Raw genomic sequence first — 24,140 nt, 5'->3', positions numbered from 1 at the left:
AAAGTGAGAAAAAAGTGGCACCAGATAGGCTCTGCCCAGGATACTTGTTTATAGTATGAAAATTGAAACAAGAAGGCAAGAGAGAGCTTCACTGTTCGACCTCAGTTGGAGAGGTGCATGCGTTAGATGACTCAAATATCTCACTGCTCTGTGCATGCCTGTGAAAGCACTGCAAGTATTGACTTTAGAGTTATAAATAAATTTTAGCAAGTAGAGAGATTTGCAAGTATGGACTCCACAAGCAGTGAGGATCAACTGTACCAATCCAGTCTCCTCTTTAATACTTACGATGATAAGCCCACTCCCTCGTGACAAACTTTTACCTTGCTGGATAGGTAAAAGTTTAGGTTTTGTTTGTTTGTGGTAATGTCTCACTCTGTCACCCAGGGTGGAATGCAGTGGTATGATTTGGCTCGCCGCAACTTCCACCCCCTGGGTTCAAGTGATTATCGTGCCTCAGCCACCTGAGTAGCTGGGATTATAGGCACCCGCCACTACGCCTCGCTACTTTTTTTGTGTTTTTTTGTAGAGATAATGTTTCACCATGTTGGCCAAGCTGGTCTCGAACTCCTGACCTCAAATGATCCGCTCACCTCAGCCTCACATAGTGTTGGGATTACAGGTGTCAGCCACCGCACCCAACCTGGATAGTTTTAATGGTTATATTGCACTACCTGCTGCATCCTGTTATTTCTGGTCATAGATCCTAATTAGACTTTCTGGACTCTTCCCCCTTCAATATATTATTTGAATTCAGCTGTCTTATATTTACCTTTACCCCCATTTTTTCCCCTCTAGCATAAATACTCCCAGTTTCTTTGGAAACTTTTGGTTTGCTAAGAACCTTAATTTAAACGAATGGAACTTATTGTTACAAACTAACACTTCCCCTACTTCTTACACCTCCTCCCAATAAAAACTGTATCCTCTGTACTTACACTGCCTCACTTTAATCTACACCTTCAGTTCTAACTTACTCAGATTTGCCTGTGGGGGATGAGGCAAGGCAAAGGCTAGAGATATGGATAACTTTAAATATACAGAAAGATCGCTTTCTTTTTCCCTTTCCCTTTCCCTCCCCCCGCCTCTCTCTTCCCTCTCTGCTTCTTCGTATGTTAGCTTCATTCTGTAACAGATTTTCTCAATGTGTGGAGAGTATGTCCACTGAGGGCTCCAAATTTGTATCTTCTACAAATCTACAAAACTACAGTAGAAACAAGGACTTTTCTCAATCAGTGTCCATGTATCAATTTAGGGAAGAACTCAGCTGCTGTTTGGGTCATATATATAGCCCTGGACCAGTTGCTCTTGCCAGGGGTATGGGAAACTGATTAGCCAGCTTCTGTCATCTGTAGTGACATAAAAGTTGTGACCCTTGATTGATAGCTTTTCTAGTACTATGTGGATTTCTAGAGAAGGGAATATTCCCAGAGGAAACAGGGGCACCAAACAACAAATATCAAGTATACACATTACATTTTTTTCTTCTCGCTATGTTTAGGGCCAGTAAGATGTCTCTTAAGGACAGTCAGTGTGATTGAAGGGTTGTACAGTTTTCAGTTCTGAACAATATTGGATCAAAATTGATTTTGCTTTTAATATTGACATGACATCTATTATTTCGCAGTGATGGATGTACTGTGTTGGTGGGTATATTGTAGCAGATACTGTTATTTTTTCTTTTTATGTGTTTAAAATATTTCATAATTTTAATGAAAATTAATTTTGCTTTAAGTTGGTGAATAATAACACATATTTGGGTTATAATTTTCCTTTAGTATTAAGTTAGCTGTAGAAATGGTGTTGTGTCTGACCTAGTGACCCATTTGACTTTTTAAAGGTGAACTACTAAATTTTTTTAATGATACGAAAAAATGTAATTTGCTCCCTTTACCTCTTATCAATATATTTATGATACCATAGGTACCTGCAAGGTGTGGAGTTACAGTCCGAGACAGTCTAAAGAAAGCACTGATGATGAGAGGTCTAATCCCAGAATGCTGTGCTGTTTACAGAATTCAGGATGGGTATGGTTTGTATGTGACGTGAAATTTTGTTTAAAAAGAAAATCACACATTAAATTTTGAAGTTTTCTTAGGATCTTTACCCAAATCTAGGGAATTGAAAGTCTACTTTAAGAAAAAGTATTAAATTAATACTAAGCCTGAAGAAATTTTGTAGACCATATGAGGAGTTAAATTAAATAATTTTATATGACTGTAGTGTTTGTTACTTTGATCAAATGATTTTATTTGGAATTTGAGATTCTTACAATTTTTGAACCATTCAGAGTGTGATTTATTTGGATAATGGACTCTTACCCCCCTCCCATTTTTAATACAAATTCATAGTTTCACAAAAGGTATATCAAAATTAACATTTTATATTGACCTACTTTTCTTTCAGAAAGTGTCTAACATTGTTCCAAGACCCTCACATTTTGAATCCTCTTTTTAAAAAAAAAAAAAAAAAGAAATCATTTTGGGGGCATGTCGTCCCTGTCTCTTCAGTACTCTTTTTCCGTGAATGGATAGATAAGTCCGTACCTGTGATTTTTTTTTTTTTTTTTTTGGACCCCAGGAACAATCCATTTTCTGCTGTTGTAGGTCTTTTCTGGAGCTGACTTGAAGAAAAGAGTACATCTCTTTACCCTGCTGTTTGTCCAAGAGTGATACATTTATTTGGGGTAAACTTAAAATTAATTTATTGCCATTTAAATTTCTAACGATGGAATACTAGGGAGCCAAACCTCCCTCACTGTTACTAGCCCCTTGATAACCAATTTTCATATCTTCAGCATGAGGTATATGAATATTTTTAGGTGTAATAACCAAGAAAGGCTTGTGTCTACATTTTTCAGAGAGAAGAAACCAATTGGCTGGGACACTGATATTTCCTGGCTTACTGGAGAAGAATTGCATGTGGAAGTGTTGGAGAATGTTCCACTTACAACACACAACTTTGTATGTATCTTTACATTTTTTTTGAAATGTCAGAAATGTTCAAATTTTATTGAATGAATTTTTATTTAAGGAATGTGAAATATGGATGAGTAATTTTGGAATTGACATTTTACCTGAGTTGAAATCAGTTGTTTTCTTTAAAAACTTATAGTTAAACAAGAGTTTAATTTTAATCTTTATACTCTTTTTAATTTAAAAAAGTAATATGTATGCATTGTTAAAAGAAAATTTTGAATAGTGCAAAAAGTATGTCAAGTAAAAAAAGTGAAAATACCCTCCTAGGGGCCAACATTTGTTTAGATTAACAGATTATTGTTCTGTCTTCCAAACTTTTTTCTGTGTATATAAACATGTGCTTGTACCTGTAAGCCCAAAGTTTTTTCCTTTCTTTTTTTCTCCTTTTCCTTCATTACTTTCTTTTCTTTTCCCTTTCTTAAATCAAAAATGGAGCCATACTATGTGATATTCTTTGCTTTTTTTAAAATTCAACAGGATGTCATGGACATCTTTTCATGTCAGTATGCCTGGCTTTATTTTAGTATGGTTATGTAATAATTCATAAGAATAGGAATTCAGTATATTTAACCATTTCTCTATTGATAAACATTTAAGTTTTTGTATTTTAAAAAATCTGTTACATACAGGGCTAAACAGGGTCTTTCTGCATATATCTTGACACACTTGTACACATCCTTGTGTTTCTGAAGGATAGGTTAATGGAAATAGAATGGCTGGGTATTAAACTCTCCTTGAGGCTTCTTTCTTTGTCTGGTTTTTGCATTTGCTAGAACCTAGCATGAGCGTAAGTGTCACCAGCATAAGGCCCAGAATGTGGGACCTTTCATCTTAGAGATGAAGATCTACATAGAACTTGAGAACCTAGCCTCTAAAATGGCAGGCAGAAGCCAAAAGTTGTCTGTGAGTCAGGAATATATTTCTTTCTTTTCTCTATATATGGAATTTTGGCCAGAGTTTTTTCTAGGTGGATAGTTACTGCTACCTTTTAGGCGTCAAGTATTTTCCCATGTGTCTTTGTGATTAATCCAGCTGGGCTCTGAAAGCAGATGATTGATTAGATTATTTCATTTGGGGTTTATGCTTTCAAGCCTCCATTAGTAGTGAATAATCAAATCAGATTTGTGTTTCTGTAAGGCATTTTTTTTGGGCAAGTGTAAGCTACACCTAATGTCAATCAAACTTTACTGTGCAGCAAATAATTTTAACATGTTGAATTTTAAGTGGATAAATTTTAAGATTTTTATTTAAGTTCTTAAGAATACAAATACAGTTGAGCATACATTTCATAGTGATTACTACTCTGTTTCTTAATAATTCTTCTTAGCTAGCAATTGGATATGAGGAGATAAAAGAAGACCTAAGTTGCTAAGCATGAGAAAATAGCATTAAAATGATGCCTCAGGAAGGTCTTTGCCACAGAAGGATAGTGAAAGCAAACTGCAGATTGATTCCAGAGTATGGAAGTTGTCACCACCTAGTTGGATACTTGCCAGTAAATTTTTATTGAGAACTTTCCATTTGCCAATACCATATCTTACCTAGGGATATGACAAATGAATAAGATAGTGTCATTGCCTTAGAGTAGAGAGAAGATTTAATAAATTTTCATAAACATTCATAATTACTATGTTTGTATAAAGTTCTGTAGATGCACAGAGATTCCTAACCTGGCTTTTGAGGAGTCAGGTTTCTCAGAGACAGAAATATCTAAGCTTAGGCCTGATGGATGAGGAAATAAGTATCAAGTAAAGAGTACCCTAAACAGAGGGAACAGCAAGAAAGCATGTTACCTTTGAAAGTTTTGAAAGAAGTTCAGAATGGATGATACAAGGTTGAAGAGTGGGTTGTTAACAGTACTGTGGGTAGAATAAGAGTTGTGGGTAGAATAAGCAGAGTCCAGCTCATGAAAATCCTTGTAAGCCGTATTAAAGATTTGGACTTTTCTGTAAAATAATTAGAAATGTAATAGTTGTAAGCATGGAGAGAAATGTGATTAGATTTGTGTGTTAGAATGATTGCTTTGAGTGCCATATAGAGGCAAGAGTAAAAAGCTGTGTTCCGCTTAGAAAGGAAAAGTGTTCTTGGCTGTCTTAGGTTTTGCTTGGCTATTCAAGGAGTACTGCTTATGCCTCATGGTTTCATAGTCAGTTATAAAAGAATCCCTTCAAGATTTCTCTATATCCCAAGAGTCCTTGGGAACTGAGAAGGGAGGAAACAAGATTTAAAACATATATTATGTATCCAGCCCTTCTCCTTTTTCTACAGACACTCAGTGTCTTCCTTCACACAGCCCCACACCTTACAAATTAATGCATGCAAATTGCCAGGACTGTGCCTCTCACTAATTTGCCATACATATTTATGTATACTCAGATACTAGATTAAGTGTAAGTTATGACCCAAAAGAAAGATGTATCTTCCAGTGCTCATCTTTATTGACAAAGGTATACTTACAGATATAGGCTTATATTGCTTAAAATTTATGATCAAATGCATATCCACATGTTTTCTTTCCTTCAGATGTTTTGGTCACCTCCCTACTTGGTTTGGTAAATAATGGCCACATAAAAAATTTTAAAGATTTTAAAATTTCTTGTATATTCAAAGACAAATGGAAAAATAACACAACTAGAAATAGGCACTTACCTGTTTTATATCCCCTGGAAAGTGATACATAGGAAAAAAGGTGAAGAAAATAAGAGCCACTTTTAAAACTAAATGTCCTCAAAAAGCCAGAATGTATTATGTATCAGGATGAATTTTTTTTTTTTTTTTTGGAGACAGAGTCTCGCTCTGTCGCCCAGGCTGGAGTGCAGTGGCGTGATCTCAGCTCACTGCAAGCTCCGCCTCCCAGATTCACGCCATTCTCCTGCCTCAGCCTCCCGAGTAGCTGGGACTACAGGTGCCTGCCACCACGCCAGGTTAATTTTTTGTATTTTTTTTAGTAGAGATGGGGTTTCCCCGTGTTGGCCAGGATGGTCTCTATCTCCTGACCTCGTGATCCACCCACCTTAGCCTCCCAAAGTGCTGGGATTACAGGTGTGAGCCACTGCGCCAGGCCAGGATGTAATTTTCTTGAAATATTTTCAATAACTTTCTATTCTTAATGGAACAGAATGTGTAAATAAGTATGTATTGAAAATGGAGTTCTGGCTGGGCACAGTGGCTCATGCCTCTAATCCTTTGAGAGGCTGAGGCAGGCAGATCGCTTGAGCCCAAGAGTTCAAGACCAGCCTGGGTAACATGGCAAAACCTCAACTCTACAAAAAAATACAAAAATTAGGTGGGCGTGGCAGTGTGTGCCAATAACCTTGGCTATGCAGCCTGAAGTGTGAGGATAACTTGAGCCTGGGAGGCAAACTTTGCAGTGAGTCATGATTGTGCTTCCATACTCCAGCCTGGGCAAAACAGCAAGACCCTATCAAAAATAAATAAAATGAAAAATAGAATTTTGATGTTGAAATCTATTTAATATATCATTAAAAAATTACATGTAGCAGAATAGATTAGAAAGTTCTAATTCATGTTGTATATAGTAAGGGTAAGTATTGTTGTATGAATACAGTTATATATGGGATCATAATGTAAAATATATTTCTCACTATTGCTTATGATTAAAACTCTGAAAAACTGGCCGGGCACAGTGGCTCATACCTGTAATCCCAGCACTTTGGGAGGCTAAGGTGGTCAGCTGACAAGGTCAGGGGTTCAAGACCAGCCTGGTCACCATGGTAAAATCCTGTCTCATTTGAAAATCTTGTGAGTTGTAACTGGTTTTATACAAAATATCGAATAGTGGAAGTTGTATAATTACAATCATGTAGTTAAAAGTATTAACCCCCCCCCAAATGAAAAAACCTGTCTCTGCTAAAAATACAAAAATTAGCCGGGTGTGGTGATGTGCACCTGTAGTCCTAGCTACTTGGGAGGCTGAGGCAGGAGAATCACTTGAATCCAGGAGGTGGAGGTTGTAGTGAGTCGAGATCGTGCCACTGCACTCCAGCCTGGGTGACAGCGAGACTCTGTCTCAAAAAAAAAAAATCTTTGAAAAACTGAAATGAATTAAGAATATAGAGGCTGAGTGTGTTGGCTCATGTCTGTAACACTCTGGGAGGACAAGGTGGGTGAATCACTTGAGGTCAGGAGTTCGAGACCAGCCTGGCCAACATGGTGAAACTCCATCTCCACCAAAAAGTACAAAAGTTAGCCAGGCATGGTGGTGCATGCCTGTAGTCCCCAGCTACTTGGGAGGCTGAAGCAGGAGAATCACTTGAAACCAGGAGGCAGAGGTTGCAGTGGGCCGAGATCCTGCCACTGCACTCCAACCTGGGCGACAGCGAGACTCCATCTCAAGAATATAGAGCAAAGAATAAATAATGAAATAGAAGTCACCCATGTTCTCGCCACTCTGAAATAGCCACTGTTAACATTTTAATATTCTTATGTTTTCTTCTTATTATATACACTAAATAAATATATTTTAAACAATTTCTGGCTTTAGTAGGATAGATTCTCCCTAGCTCAGTTCTGTTATGTGACTGATGTTCTACATCATTTGCCTTTGACGTGGAATTCTTACATGTTGCCTTCTAAGTTTCACCTAGAGAAGTGTTCACAAATAAGTTTATGTGGCCCAAACATTCTAATCCTCTAAGAAATTGCTCATTTGTTAGAAAAAATAGATCTTATTGTCTTTTAGGTGATTTTTCTGTTCATTATTTTTTTTAGTAAGATTAGGAAGAGCTGTTTCGATTTTCATATGATTGCTTACTAGTTTTATCTTTTATAAATAATTGTTTTTACGTTTTTATCCAAAGTTAACCATTATGTTTTTGGACCGTAGATCGGGGGTTCTGATTCTGTCAGCTATTTTGTTTTTGTTTTAGCTATTATGTAGATTATAGTCTCTCCTTCCCACCCCCAATTCCACTCTAGAGGAAATCACTGTTAATTTTTAATGGTTTTTGTTTTAAGCTCTTTGGTGGTTATTTTCATCTAAATAAATACAGTTACACATTGCCTAACGACTGGGATATGTTCTGAGAAATGCATCAATGGTGATTTTGTTATGCACTTACACAAGCCTACATGGTATAGCCTAACTGTGCAACTAGGCAATATGGTAGAGCCTGTTGCTTCTAGGTTAATAACCCGTACAGAATGTTACTGTACTGAATGCTGTAGATAACCTTAACACAATGGCAAGTTTGTGTATCTAAATATAGAAAAGGTACAGTAAAAATACAGTATAAAAGATAAAAAATGGTGTATCTGTGTAGGATACCTACCATGAACAGAGCTTTTAGGACTGGAAATTGCTCTGGTGAGTGAGTGGTGAGTGAATGTGAAGGCGTAGGACATTACTATCTGTTACTGTAGACTTTATGGTAAACATTGTACGCTTAGGCTACACTACAGTTAAAAAAATTTTTCTTTTTAATAAGTTTATAAAGTAAAAAATCTATAGTAAACTAAGATTTAATTTTTTTAACTTTTTGACTCTTGAAATAACAATTTCAAAAAATTTAGAAAACATATAGCTATACAAAAATATTTTCCTTATGTGCTTGTTCTATAAGCTTTCTTCTCTTTTTAAAATTTTTAATTTTTCTTTATTACTTTTTAAACTTTTCTGTTAAAAATGAAGACACAACCTGCACACGGTGGCTTATGTTCGTAATCCGAGCACTTTGGGAGGCCTAGGCAGACGTATCACCTGAGGTCAGGAGTTCGAGACAAGCCTGGCCAACTTGGTGCAACCCTTTCTCTACTTAAAAAAAAAAAGGGAAAATTAGCCAGGCGTGGTGGCACGTGCCTGTGGTCCCAGCTGCTCGGGAGGCTGAGGCAGAAGAATCACTTGAACCCAAGAGGTGGAGGTTGCAGTGAGCCAAGATTGTGCCACAGCACTCCAGCCTGGGCAACAGAGCCAGACTCTGTCACACACACAAAAAAGAAGTAGTCACAAACATACACATTAGCCTAGATCTACACGGGGTCAGGATCTTTAAGGTGTCACTAGGCAATAGGAATTATTCACCTCCATTATAATCTTGTGGGACTACTGTGGTATAAAGTCCATGATTAACTGAAGTGTCATGTGGCACATATGCCATAATTTTAGCCATAATTTCTTGCTTTATTAACTTTAGATATCATATACTGATTACTGATCCTATAAGGAATTAGCTCATTTTTAGTTCTTCCTCTTCCTCCTCTCCCACAATGTTTTTATTAGTAGTAGTTTTTTGGTTCTTCTATTGGATGCCTTTGTAACTTTAATATACACCTTTCTTGTTCCATCAACACCAGTCAGCATTTCTTAACCTCCCTCTCTGTATGATAATTAAAGTATACCCTTCTTCTTTTCACCTCTGTTTCCTCCTCCTTTTCATCTCTACTTTTACTTTTATGTTGTCAAGCTTGAAATCAGTTGCCAGCCTTTTACTCATTTCTCATTTTTTAACTTCTGAGTTTTTAAGTTAGATACTGGGATGGGAAATAAATATGTGTAGTCCATCTACTATCTTGAACCCCCTGGTTTTCATTTTGTAATAGTACTTTAGTGTATGAATTTCATGATATAAATATATTACAATTTTATTTTAAACAAGAAAGTAGATATGTCAGTTTCTAGAAAGTTTTCTTGTGAGTTTTTGAAATCTGTATGATTTTTTACCTTGCAGGTACGAAAAACATTTTTCACCTTAGCATTTTGTGACTTTTGTCGAAAGCTGCTTTTCCAGGGTTTCCGCTGTCAAACATGTGGTTATAAATTTCACCAGCGTTGTAGTACAGAGGTTCCACTGATGTGTGTTAATTATGACCAACTTGAGTAAGTAATCCAAAAATGTCTCTTCTACCTACCATTTTACACTTAAATTTTTTTAACGTGAAGCTATGATGTTTAGAGTCTGTGAGAGTTTTTTCTTCCTTACAGTTGTTACAGAGAATTTTTTTTAAGTGTAGTTAGAGAATAATACGTAGAATGGCCAGTATTTCTCTCCAAAATTGTAATTCTGGTTCAGCTATATAGTTAATTTATATTTTATATTATTATTTAATTAATCATGACCCCTAACCCATAGAAACCATTTTTGGATAGTTTCTAGGAGGAGAGGGAGAGTTGTTTCAATTAAATTAAGCATTATGATTTTGTACCACAGATCAGGTGGTCTGATTCTGTTAGCTGTTTTGTAAATTACGTTTATATTCTTCCTCTCTCTCATTCATCCGCATTCAACTCCCTTCCCCCAATTTATTTGAGTAAGATGTAAAATTTTTGTATCCAGTACATATCCCTTTCTAAAATTTCTCTTTGCTGTATGCCAGTTTTTCTAATAGATTAGACTGAGTCTGTTATCTCTTTTTGTATCATTGTTGCTGCGGCTGTTAAAGTCTTATTTTTCTTGATCACCTGAGCAAATAAAACTTAACTCTGTACTTTAAGTAAATTTAATGTCACCTAATTTACAGTAGATACTTCTTCTTCTTTAACCATAAAGCATGATTCTTTAACCATAAAGCATGATTTTCATCTTGTAGTATGTAGAAATTTGCTGAATAGAATGATTAGCTTTTGGTTATAAGCATGCCTTTGAAAGCGCAGTATAATTTTTTTTTTTTTTAAAGCCTTTAGACAAAAATACAACTAATTGAATTTTAACAGTTGTTTCTGAGAATGGAATTTGATCTCAGGTTTTTTTGTTAACTACGTATTTTGGTCTATGAAGCTTCTGGGTTTTGCACAAGTTAGGTTTGTTTTGTTTTGCCTCACAGTTTGCTGTTTGTCTCCAAGTTCTTTGAACACCACCCAATACCACAGGAAGAGGCCTCCTTAGCAGAGACTGCCCTAACATCTGGATCATCCCCTTCCGCACCCACCTCAGACTCTCTTGGGTATGATTTGACTTCTGCTCTTTGGCGACATGCTACTTGAACCACTTCCTTTTGGATCTCCTGTTTAATTAGAAACCTTTCCAACATTTAAATGGTTAAATTAAGGATTTTTTTTCCCCAAATAACTTATCATACCACTCAGATATTTACATGCATTTGGTACAAATAAATGGGATTAAAGCTGACATAGACTACTTCAGAATCCGTCCTGAAAAAATCAATATTGGGTATGATTTGACTTCTGCTCTTCGGTGACATACTTCTTGAACTGCTTTCTTTTGGATCTCTTGGTTAATTAGAAACATTTCCAAAATTTAAATGGTTAAATTAAGGATTTTTTTCCCCAAATAATTTATTTTATCACGCCAGTCAGATATTTACATGCATTTGGTACAAATAAATGGCATTAAAGTTGACATAGACTATTTCAGAATCAGTCCTGCTAAAACCATGCAACAGATCATTTTGAGTCTACAACTTGAGTTCATCTTTTATTAGGTATAGAAGTATATGACTTCCACTTACGAAGAAGCATTGATATATGAGACTATGGCAAACAATGTAAAAAATAGTATATAATTATAATCTACAATTTATGATGGAGTATATTAAACTATGTGATGAGGACATAAATGTTTTCATGTTTACAGAAGGAAGAATGGTGAGAGGAAAATTTAATGAAGAAGGTGGGATTTGAACTAGACTTTAAACAATTACTACAGTCTGAATGGGCCTAGGGAATAGAAGCATGGTGAGAGGGGAATGGAGAAACAACAGATATAAAGGGAATGAGGATGTTAGGTTTAGGAGCTAGTGAAGAAAGGTTTATCTAACTTAAGAAGTACCATGTGTAAAACCAGATTATGGAGAGTCTTGGAATTGAGGCCAGAATTTAGACTTACAGGTCTTTAAGCAGATTACTAACTTGATGAAAATGGCTTTAAAGAAAAAATCAATTAGCAGTGAAATACAGATGGATTGACAGAAAATTTAGGGTGAGGAAGGCCAACCTAGGATATTGTTGGTAGTGAAGACAGAGAGGCAATGAAGACAAGTTCAGGTGCTAGAAGTGTGGAAAAGGGATAGATATTCATAAAGCATAAAAGAAAAAAATTAATAGTATTATTAATCAGTTGTGGAGGATAAAGCTGAGAAGTGACTTTAAAAACAATGCAAAGGCAGCTGGGTGCAGTGGTTCGTGCATGTAATCCCAGCACTTTGGGAGGCTGAGGTGGGCAGATCACCAGGTCAGGAGTTTGAGACCAGCCTGGCCAACATGGTGAAACCCTCTCTCTACTAAAGATACACACACAAAAAACCAAATTAGCTGGGCATGATGGCACACACCTGTAATCCCAGCCACTCAGGAGGCTGAGGCAGGAGAATCACTTGAACCTGGGAGGTGGAGGTTGCAGTGAGCCGAGATCACACCATTGCACTCCAGCCTGGGTGACAGGGCGAGAGTCCATCTCAAAAAAAGAAAAATAATGCAAAGGCATCGTATATTTAAGCTTCATAACAGGAAATAAAAAGGAAGACAATAAAGATGAGTTAAGTGGGTATCAGTTTACTTTGCAACATTTCTCGAACTCCTGGCCTCAGGTGATCTTCCTGCCTCAGCCTCCCAAAATGCTAGAATTACAGGTGTGAGACAGTGCACCTAACTAGCTTTGGAACATTTCTGACACAGGTCTATGTACTCTTTCACATTGAATTTGGGGCAGCGTTATTTAGGCTGCATCTGGAAGCAAATGCTTTTAAAAAAAAAAAAAAAAGGCCGGGCGTGGTGGCTCACGCCTGTAATCCCAGCACTTTGGGAGGCCAAGGCAGGCAGATCACGAGGTCAGATCAAGACCATCCTGGCTAACACGGTGAAACCCCCGTCTGTACTAAAAATACAAAAACAAAAATAGCCGGGCGTGGTGGCGGGCTCCTGTAGTCCCAACTGCTCCAGAGGCTGAGGCAGAAGAATGGTATGAATCCAGGAGGCGGAGCTTGCAGCAAGCCGAAATCGCGCCGCTGCATTCCAGCCTCAGCGATAGAGTGACACCCCGTCTCAAAAAAAAAAAAAAAAGTCCCCATACAGCATTCTGTTCTAGAATATTCTTGAGATGTTACGATTAGAAATATTTATTGTCAGTTTTAACCCTGCTTCCTCCCACTCTTCACAATGTAATGTTATTTCTTTAGATTTCTACCTAGAGAAATCTTTTCAAAATCAGTTGACATTTTCAGTACAATTTTGTAGTTTTTACAAAACCAGCCTTTTTAGTGATCTCATAGGTTAGAAAATTTTGCAAAAGAATTTTGTGTTAAGCAGTGGGTATACTTACCTATTTGGAACACTGGAAAATGCAGCCATTGTGTTCTCTTGTCAGGTTGTAGCAGTTATCTACTCTAGTGGAGTCATTTTATTCTTGTTGGCTCTATCATTACTTGTGTGCAGCTGTGTGTTTTTTAGATGGTCAAATCAAAATGTTCTTATTGTTTGGTTGGTTTTTAATTAATCTTTTGGTTATAACATTTTCTCCTGACAGATTCTATAGACCATGATGCCTTTCTATTGCCAGGTCCCAGTTCTGTGAACAGTCACAAAACACCATAATGAAATTAGCTTGGCCTCTCTGAAGGTTTATAATGGTGATGATCCAGGACATTTGCCTTCCAGTGAAGGAATGCTATCTTAAAATTAAGAAACCATTTGCCTGTGCCATGAGTATTTTATTGGTAACTGAACTGAAATAGATTCTGATCTTGAGCAAATGATAAAGATGTTCAAACTTGTCTATAAGTCATTTTTCTGATGTTTTTATGACATAACTCTATATGGTTGTCTCTGTAAAGATAGAAGGCAATCTTGTTCAGTATCAAAACTCTTTTGCAGTTTGTTACTAGTCCTGATAACAATAATAATGGTCATGAAACAAGTGTAATAATGGATGTAATCAAGAAATACTGGAGAAGTGATACATTGCCCAGTTTTGAGTACAAAGTGAGAGATACCTCCTTTTCTACTTTTTAAAAATGCTGTAGAATGTATAAATTTATGAGAGATCAACATTTAAAATGTACATATCACCAAACCAAAGTTTTCAAAACTTTTTAATATTCTAGATTAAGAATGAGATCTAAACTAACTAGTAATTTGCTGAAGGGTATTCAAATTAAAATTCCTGTTATCCTTAATTTGGTACTGCTTTAATTTGGTACTGTCTTTAATTTGGTACTGCAAGATAGGTACAGGTATCATTGGGAGAAAGCCAGTTTGCTGACTGCCAAGATACATCATAGGGTATAAGTTACCTTGGTTAGTGGAAAGATTTCCCAGTATGGTAATGTAATTTTATTGATTCCCAGAAATGATGAGATTAGGAGTTATACTGGTTTATATTAACCGAAATCAGAAAAAAAATTGAATCTGGATACCAAGTAATATTTATCAGTGAAAAATATACCTGTTATGTAAATTAGACTTCTTGTATTGTGTGCACCAGCACTCACTCTTCTTTTGGAAGAGATTTATGGGAAATCAAATTATAATCAGAAGACTGTTTTCGTTAAGCATAGAATTAGAACATGGCTCAGATATTCAGTGACATCAGAGTATGATCAAGTGTTCCCCTGTACTTGCCCTCAAAGCTAGAGAAGTTGACTTAGTGGACCAAGGCACAACTATTAGATACCAACTACCAAATTGAGTTTCTCTGATTTTGTATAATATGCAGATGTCTTCATTTTTTAATATATGCATTATTTAGATATGATAGTGAAGTCTCTTAGATTAAATCTAGTTTTTGTTTTTCTTCTGGACCAATGTCCTTTGCATAGTTATTTCTGATTTGTTATCTACTACATGTTTGTCATATTCCTAACTTGGTGAGTTTCAGAAGTGACTTACTGCCATCTCTGCCTATACCAGATGAATTATTACAATAGACTGTCATATACAATTCTAGTTAATTCATACTTTTCCCAATTTTAAGCCTTGGTTTTGTTTTTTTGGGTTTTTTTTTTTTTTTTTTTTTAAGATGGAGTCTCACTTTGTCACCCAGGCAAGTGCAGAGACGTGATCTTGGCTCACTGCATTCTCTGCCTCCCAGGTTCAAGTGATTCTTGTGCCTCAGCCTTCTGAGTAGCTGGGATTACAGGCCCTCAACACCACACCCAGCTAATTTTTATATTTTTGGTAGAGATGGGGTTTCACCATGTTGGCCAGGTTGGTCTTTAACTCCTTATCCACCTGCTTCAGCCTCCAAAAGTACTGGGATTACAGGCATGAGCGACCGCACCCAGCCTGCCTTGAGACTTTAAATCAGCCTGTAAATAGTTGTCTTGACAGTCAGTGCCCTTTCTAAAACTTTATTGACTAATGTCATTTTTGCATTCCTTTTCCTGCTCCTAAAATTTTCTAGCTATGGACATATATTTGGCTGCCTAAAGCAAAAATAAAGACAGCTCTGTCACAAACCAAAAAATTCTCAATAATCAGAAAAAAGAAAAAGGACCTAGGTGGAACATGCTAGTTTTCCTAAAGGCTTTTTATTACCTATAATTCTCATTGGGCTGATACCAATTTTTTTTTAAGTACATAGTATTTTATTATTTGCATATCAATTCTAAGTGGATTCATTTCGTTAATATAAACACATGAAGTCAAAACTTCTTTCCCTATCTTTAATAATGTGCTTCAAAGAAGTAAAATTGTGAACTGGTGTGGTTCAGATTCTGACATGTTTTATTCAGAGGCTGACTTTCACTGTTAGGCTTCCTTTGCTCTTCAAACCTTTATCCCCGGGCACGGTGGCTCAAGCCTGTAATCCCAGCACTTTGGGAGGCCGAGACGGGCGGATCACGAGGTCAGGAGATCAAGACTATCCTGGCTAATACGGTGAAAACCCGTCTCTACTAAAAAATACAAAAAACTAGCGGGGTGAGGTGGCGGGCGCCTGTAGTCCCAGCTACTCGGGAGGCTGAGGCAGGAGAATGGCGTAAACCCGGGAGGCGGAGCTTGCAGTGAGCTGAGATCCGGCCACTGCACTCTAGCCTGGGTGACAGAGTGAGACTCTGTCTCAAAAAAAAAAAAAAACCTTTATCCATTCCTTTCCTACTATATATTTTTTCCCATTCCTCATGTCTCATGAAAGTGTCTTTTTATTCCCTCAACATTGTCCTTGTAGCTGTGTCTTAGTAACCAATAAATAATGCTATATATAATAATAATTAATTTGCATAAAATAGGGTGGAATGATAACCAATATGTGAAGAGAGCTTATTGGCACTTAGCCATTCATTTGTCCTGATGGAGTTAAGTGAGATAGCTTACCTCATCTATCAAGTGACACTCACTTCCCCACTCCTAGGATAACCTTTCTGAGGGGCTAGATCCTTCCAAGTGTTTACAATCTAGGCTCAAAACTTTAGTATTCTCTGTGAGTGCCAGGTTCATTTTAGGGTGAGATATCATAGATTATGTTATTTTGCTACCATACCAAAAAAGGTATGTAACATATTTTGGTGGTTTTCCAAATAGCATACAAGTGTAACATTTTGGTGGTTTTCCAAATAGCAGTTTTAAAAAATATTTGCTCTAATGGTTAATATATGATTCTCTTGTGTCTTTGTTACCAATAATGGGCATGATAAAAAATCCAGAATATGAGAGATATTGGCATTCTGAGGACCATCTTCTGAATTTGGAAAGGATTTTTCAATATTGTTCTGGATTTTCATTCAACTCCCATAAAGGAACAAGTACATCATTCAGGTCCTGAAATATGCATGTGTATTCTCAAAATATTTATAATTTCTTAATATGTAAAATTTTCATTTTAGTAAATTCAGATGTCAAGACAAAGTTAGAAAAAAATGGCAAATTATATTCAGTTATTCTCAGAGCATTTTTATATAACTTTAAAGGTTGAACTTCTTCAGTTGATGGCCACAGGTAATTTCTAGCCATTTGTAAATTTCCCTAGTGTTTTCTGGATAAGAATCAGTGTTCTTATCATTGATAGTTCCTGGAGGGCCTGCTTCAGCAAAGCAGCTTTGGCAGTATTGGATTTTTAAATTAATACTTTCAAAAGTCATTACTGCTAGGTTTTTAATGCTTTAATGTTTTTGAGAATATAAAAACAAGAAAATCCTTTTATCTTCCTTTTTAAATATTATTATCTTTATATAGTTACTCTGAATCTTATCTTCCAATGACTTCATTTTTCCAGGCCCCAAATTCTCACCAGTCCGTCTCCTTCAAAATCCATTCCAATTCCACAGCCCTTCCGACCAGCAGATGAAGATCATCGAAATCAATTTGGGCAACGAGACCGGTCCTCATCAGCTCCCAATGTGCACATAAACACAATAGAACCTGTCAATATTGATGTAAGTATCCAGCATTGCTAGAACTAAAAAAAATCAAGTATATATCTTTACCTTTCTTCTCTAATTACAACTTAGATCAGAAATAAGCGCGCTTTTTGTGAATCACAAATCAGAAAAGCCTCTGGTTTCTCTCTGGTGGCATTAAATACTTCACTGACACTAAGTTATACAGTCACTCTGATTTTTTTCCCTTATGATACCATCTCTTCAATGAAATGAAAATGGTTTTCTTCATCTTCAAATGAAAATGGTTTAAATATCAAAGGACTGATAGAAACCCTTGGCAGAATTGATTAAGTTCTTTAAAACTTTTATAAAAATGATTATGATTGTGCTATAAGAGGTGAATATGAAATTAAGAATTTCAGGCCAGGCATGGTGGCTCATTCCTGTAATCCCAAAACTTTGGGAGGCCAAGATGGGAGGAATGCTTGACCCAGAAGTTAGAGACCAGCCTGGGCAACATAGTGAGACCCCATCTCTACCAGAAAGAAAACAAATTAGCCATGCGTGGAGAGGTCTCAGCTGTAGTCTCAGCTACTCAGGAGGCTGAGGTGGGAGGATTGCTTGAGCCCAGGAGGTCAAGGCTGCAGTGAGCTATGATTGTACCCCTGCACTCCAGCCTGAGCAACAGAGTGGGACCCTGTCTCAAAATAAAATAATTTCAATTTGTGCTATCGTAAGCTTGGCATTATGACCAACAAAAAATTCTTTCTGTTTTTATTTTTAAATTAGCATATAGTTGGAACTATAAATTTTATTAAATGTTAATATAAAAGAAAAACTATTATAAATTTTTATTTTGTTATTTTAGATAAATTTGCAAATCATACTTTCTTCCCACTTTTTACTAAGAAACTTTTCTCTATTTTTATTGGATTCATTTTAAGTGACTTTTTTCTAGTATTAGTTTTCCTTAATTAGTAAGGTTCACCTCTATCTAGCAAGACCTAAAAACAAAGGAAGAAAGGGGAAAAGGAGAATGTGATATAAGAAATCAAACCATATGTCTAGGTTAGGGTTGTTCTCAGTCTGTCCAAAATTGCAACCACCTTCTTTACTTTGAAAACTACCATCGTTTTAGACTATTCACTTTTTCTCTGATTGTTACCACTGTTCCCTGGTCTGTCGGGCTTCATTTAGAGTGTCATCTTTATATCTTGCCTTTTCATCCTCTCTTATAAGCAGTCAAAAGGTATCACCTTTTAATGTGCATCACAAACTGGTTTTTACTTATTACTGCTGCCATTTCAGCCCATATTTTTTCACTTGAATTGTATGCTACATTAATCTCCTAAATAGATTTTCTGCCATTGATTTTTCTCTATCCATTTCCATTCTTTCTGCAACTGTCAGAATAATTTTTTTACACCTCTAGCATCATCTGTTCTCTTGTTCCAAAACTTTTAGTGACTTACCATTGATTACAAGATAAAGTGCAAACTCTTTAGCATTTTTATCCATGCTCAATCACTTATGATTCCATTAAAAAGATTTACTAATAACTGTGGGCTATGCATTGTGTTAGGCAATTGGGAATTATTTTTGAATTAGCACATCGTCTTTGCCCTTAAGGAAGTCACAGGCTAATGGGTGAATCAAACATTTAAATAGATAATTACAAAACATATAATGGTAGTTTAGAGAAGGGGGTTATAAACTCCATCTGGTTGGATCTAGGAATATTGAGCAGAGAAGGAATAATATTTAAGCCAGATTATGATGAATAAGTAGGAGTACAGTGCATAGGGGGATTTGGAAAGTCATTTGTTAAGGAAATGAAAGGCATAGAAGTGCCTTTACATGGAATGTAATTACTACGTGATATTTAAGTTTAGGGTCCAGGAGAAGGCTTGGGGAATGGTGGAAGGTGAAACTAGGTAGGTAAAATCTACAGTGAAAAGCTTTGTATATTACTCTAAAATCTAAAGTAGTCCTAGGGAATCTGAAGAATTTTGAGTGTGAGAGGAAGTGATCAGCTCTATATTTTAGAAAAATCTTTGATGGTAGTGTGGAGGATAGATGAAATGGGAAACACATAGAGGCAGCACTGTCAATAATGTGGCTTTTGTAGTATTTCAGACAGAAATGATATTTAAACTCAAGTAATAGCATTGGTGATGTGAAAGAGTGTGTTGTGGTGAGGGAGACTATGAATTAGTGAATCAGTGTTGAGTCTTAGGAATCATGTTGAAGATGGCTACTATTTATGAATACTTATATATCAGGTACTATGCTAAGTGCTTTACATAGACTTTCTTATTTCATCCTCATAAAAACTCATAGGTTATGTACCATTATTATCTTTATTTTACTGTTAAGATTTACAGAGGTTAAGAAACATACCCAAGATTACACCGCTGATAAATTATTGAAGTGGGTTCAAACCTGGCCTTTCCCTCTTATACTTAACCACTATACAGTTTTGTAGTAGAGGAGAGGAGCGAAAAATATGAGAAGTAGAGGATAATGCCAGGTTTCTGGCTTATAGATACTTAGCTTATAGACCGAGTTTCTGGTAAATAGCACCGTTTGCTAAATACCAGAGAAAAACAAGGTTTGCAGAAGCAAAAATTTTAGCTTTTTGGAGGGATATATTGACTTTAAGATAGATGCCTGTGGGACTTTCAGATTTAGAAATCCAGTAGCAGTTGGATATAAGGACCTTGAGTAGAGATACAGGTTTAGGAGTAATTAGCATATTTATGTCAGTTAAAGCCATGGATGTAAATTACTCAAAGAGCATATGTAAATTGAAAAGGGGAGAAAATGTAACCCTCATAAACATTAACATTGTAGGTGCAGGCAGAGAGACTCTGTCTCCTTTATGGGCTGTCTCTTCCTAAGTCTAGCTCCAGATAACTAAGAAAAAGTGTTGCAGAAGCCAAAGGAAGAAAAGGGATTTCAAGAACACTGAAGTAGTTGGTGTCAGTTGCCATTAAGATTCAAATAAGATAAAGACTGAAATGACTTATCAATTTTGGCAATTGAAATGTCATCTTTACTTCATTGAGTTGTTTTAGAGGGCCAGTAAGAGGAGAAGGCAGCAGGTGAGGAAGTAGGATTAAGTGTTAATTTTGAGAAGCTTGGCTGTGAAGGAATGACAAAAGAGGATAGCTTGATTCAGGGTTGAGGGACAATTTTTTGTTTGTTTTTCGGTTTTTTGTTTGTTTGTTTTTTGTGTTTTGAGTGGAGTCTTGCTCTGTCACCCAGGCTGGAGTGCAGTCGTGTGATCTCTGCTCACTGCAGCTTCCACCTCCCAGGTTCAAGCAATTCTCCTGCCTTAGCCTCTCAAGTAGCTGCGATGCCCAGCTAATTTTTGTATTTTTAGTAGGGTTTCGCCATGTTGACCAGACTGGTCCTGAACTCCTGACCTCAAGTGATCCGCCCACCTCAGTCTCCCAAAGTGTTGGGATTACAGGTGTGAGCGACTGCGCCCAGCCAGGAGACAATTGTTTTTAATGTAAGAGACATTAGTATATTTGTAACTGGAGAAGAAGAAGCCAGTGAAGAGAAATTGAAGATAACAAGAGAGGGAATAATTGATGTAATAAAATTCCTTGAACTTGGAAATTATGTCTCTCAGAGACTATGAAGAATTAAAGATGGACCTAGCCAGCTCTGTAATTCTTTACAGACTGTGTGATGTTGGGCAAATTATTTAATCCTGGAGCCAGTAGTGTTTACCTTCTATAGGGGTTTGAATTGCTTATTATGCCTGGTACATAATAATTCAGAAATTATAGCTAATATTAATATGCAAATAGTTATAGATATTAGAGCAGAAAAGTTGTTTGATGGCTTTTGTTTTCTCTATTATGATGAAGGGAAGAGATGTAAGTAAGAGAAGGAACTACAAAAGAGTGGGAAAAAAGTTGAAATATCCAGTTTTCAAATGCTAGAAGAACCTTTGAAACCTAGAATGAGTAGAAAAGATTGTCAAGGAGCTTTAAGAACACATTCGGAATTAAAGAATCTAAGTTTATGTTGTTACTAGCAGTAACTTGTAAGAGCGGAGAAAGCAAAATTTGGTTAATCCATAGTTGTGGGGAGTTTCAGAGCTGATGCAACAAAAGAAGAAAAGGATATGGCCTTTGTCTTGTTTCTTCCATCTAAAAGACTCTTTGCTCTTCTACATGCCTCTCTCTCTCTGAAACCCTAACTCAGAGTAAATTCCTTGACTGCTTTACCAGTGACCAAGTCCTATAGTTATCATACATAGCACTAAAAATCTTATTGGCCGCGTGCAGTGGCTCACACCTGTAATCCCAGTACTTTTGGGAGGCTGAGGCAGGTGGATCGCCTGAGATCAGGAGTTCAAGACCAGCCTGGCCAACATGATGAAACCCCATCTCTACCAAAAATAAAAAATTAGCCGGGCATAGTGGCAGGCACCTGTAATCCTAGCTACTTGGGAGGCTGAGGCAGGAGAATCACTTGAACCCAGGAGGTGGAGGTTGCAGTGAGCTAAGATCGTGCCATTGCACTCCAGCCTGGGTGACAAGAGCGAGACTTCATCTCAAAAAAAAAATCTTACCACGCGTATCACTTAGTTGGCAATCAACTAAGCAACAAACTTTGGCATCTCTTTTATTATATTCTTACGCAATTTTTATTAAATTATTTGATTTTCACTTACTTCCATCTTACTTCCAATGTGTGCGTCTTCTAATGAGATTGTAAGCTCTCAAGAATGGAAAGTTAATGACATCACTAGGATTTTTATATTTTTTGGTAGCCACATAACTCCTATCACCTTGTTTTCAGGTATGTATTTGATTATTCTGTAGAAAATGTTGAAGGCTTTTTATGATACATTAAACATAATAGAAATACATCTTTAAAGAATTTGTTTTAGCCTCTAAACAAAAAGTTGTCTATTTGCAGAGACTATTTAGAGATATTTGGGGCCATTCAATCCCTCATATTTAAGTTAAACTAAATAAACAGACTAATGAAAGTTCTACCTATCAAGGCCCAAATTGCATTACCCATAGCGACTGTCCCCACTACCAATGTTGTTATAAAGAGCTATACATATATATAAGTTTTTGTTTTTTGTTTTTTCTGTGACAGAGTCTCACTCTGTCACCCGGGCTAGAATGCAGTGGCATAATCTCAGCTCACTGCAACCTTCGCCTCCCAGATTCAAGCAATTCTCCTGCTTCCGCCTCCTGAGTATCTACGATTACAGGCGTGTGCCACCATACCCGGCTAATTTTTGTATTTTTAGTAGAGATGGTGTTTCACCATGTTGTCCAGGCTGGTTTCGAACTCCTAACCTCGTGATCCACCTGCCTTGATCTCCACTGCGCCCGGCACATAAAGAGCTATATTTTAATAATAAAGACAAATTTTAGCCGCCAAGTGCGGTGACTCATGCCTGTAATCCCAGCACTTTGGGACACTGAGGTGGACGGATCACCTGAGGTCGGGAGTTCAAGACCAGCCTGGCCAACATGGTGAACCCGTCTCTACTAAAAATACAAAAATTAGCCGGGCATGGTGGCGCATGCCTGTAGTCCCAGGTACTCAGGAGGCTGAGGCAGGAGGATCACTTGAACCCAGGAGGCAGAGGTTGCAATGAGCCAAGATCACACCACTGCACTTCATCCTGGGCGAGAGAGCAACTCAGTCTCAAAAAAAAGGACAAATTTTAGCAAAACCTTTCTTTTTTTTTTTTTTTTTGAGACAGAGTCTCGCTCTGTCACCCAGGCTGGACTGCAGTGGCGCGATCTCAGCTCACTGCAACCTCCGCCTCCCGGGCTCACACCATTCTCCTGCCTCAGCCTCCCGAGCAGCTGGGACTAGAGGCACCCAGCACCACGCCCGGCTAGTTTTTTTGTATTTTTAGCAGAGACGGAGTTTCACCGTGTTTGCCAGGATGGTCTTAATCTCCTGACCTCGTGATCCACCCGTCTCGGCCTCCCAAAGAGCAAAACCTTTCTATGAGCCATTTTGTTTCTTCCCTCTTCTATTGTGCCCTTATCCATCCATATTTTTATGATTGTAATCTGTGTACTTTTAATTTTGTATTTTTTTTTTTTTGAGACAGAGTCTCGCTTAGTCGCCCAGGCTGGAGTGCAATGGCGCGATCTCGGCTCACTGCAAGCTCCGCCTCCCGGGTTCACGCCATTCTCCTGCCTCAGCCTCCCGAGTAGCTGGGACTACAGGCGCCCGCCGCCTCGCCCGGCTAATTTTTTGCATTTTTAGTAGAAGCGGGGTTTCACCGTGTTAGCCAGGATGGTCTCGATCTCCTGACCTCGTGATCCGCCCGCCTCGGCCTCCCAAAGTGCTGGGATTACAGGCGTGAGCCACCGCGCCCGGCTTAATTTTGTATTTTAAAATTACACTGTAAACATGTTTCGTGATTCAAGCTTCATAATTATTTTGGTAGCTGCATAATACTTCATTAAATTGATACACCAAAATTTTCTTAACCAAAGTGTGTCAAAATGCCTATAATAGAGAAATAATTATTTCTAACTTTTTAATATGATAGATGATGTTGCACTAAACATCTTTGTGCATATCACTTTTTCTTCTGAATTATTTCCTTAAGAAAAGTTCCCAGAAGTGGAATTACAGGATCAAAGACTATGAACATTTTTATCGCTCTTAATATGCGCCAGTATAATTTTTTTTAAGGATTGATGAAGCCATTTTTTAAAAAATTTATTTATTTCCAAAGTTCAGGGGTACATGTGCAGGATGTGCCGGTTTGTTACATAGCTCAACATGTGCCACAGCGGTTTGCGGACAGATTATTCTATTACCTAGGTATGAAGCACAGCATCCGTTAGTTATTCTTTCTGATGCTCTCCCTCTTTTTACCACCCACCCTCCGACAGGCCCCAGTGTGTGTTGTTTCCCCCATGTGTC

The 24,140-nt window shown here is 37.3% G+C and overlaps 1 protein-coding gene across 8 annotated transcripts in view; it reads left to right on the top strand.

Annotated features, from left to right (window-relative positions):
* Positions 1-24,140, top strand: part of BRAF (B-Raf proto-oncogene, serine/threonine kinase) — a 203,090-nt gene that overhangs the window by 116,975 nt on the left and 61,975 nt on the right. For all 8 annotated transcript variants that reach the window (XR_012432936.1, XR_012432935.1, XM_045387419.2 and 5 more), the window contains 5 exons: positions 1,924-2,027; positions 2,861-2,963; positions 9,665-9,813; positions 10,758-10,877; positions 17,099-17,258. Coding sequence is in view for 6 of the 8 variants with exons in the window: in XM_045387419.2 (XP_045243354.1) it covers positions 1,924-2,027; positions 2,861-2,963; positions 9,665-9,813; positions 10,758-10,877; positions 17,099-17,258 (636 nt within the window). In the remaining 2 variants the exon portion in view is untranslated. The remainder of the gene's footprint in view (positions 1-1,923; positions 2,028-2,860; positions 2,964-9,664; positions 9,814-10,757; positions 10,878-17,098; positions 17,259-24,140) is intronic.

Source organism: Macaca fascicularis, chromosome 3 (genome assembly GCF_037993035.2).
Source record: "Macaca fascicularis isolate 582-1 chromosome 3, T2T-MFA8v1.1".
Lineage (NCBI taxonomy): Eukaryota > Metazoa > Chordata > Mammalia > Primates > Cercopithecidae > Macaca > Macaca fascicularis.
Note: the sequence above shows the minus strand (reverse complement) of the source record. Positions and strands in the feature narration are given on the sequence as shown.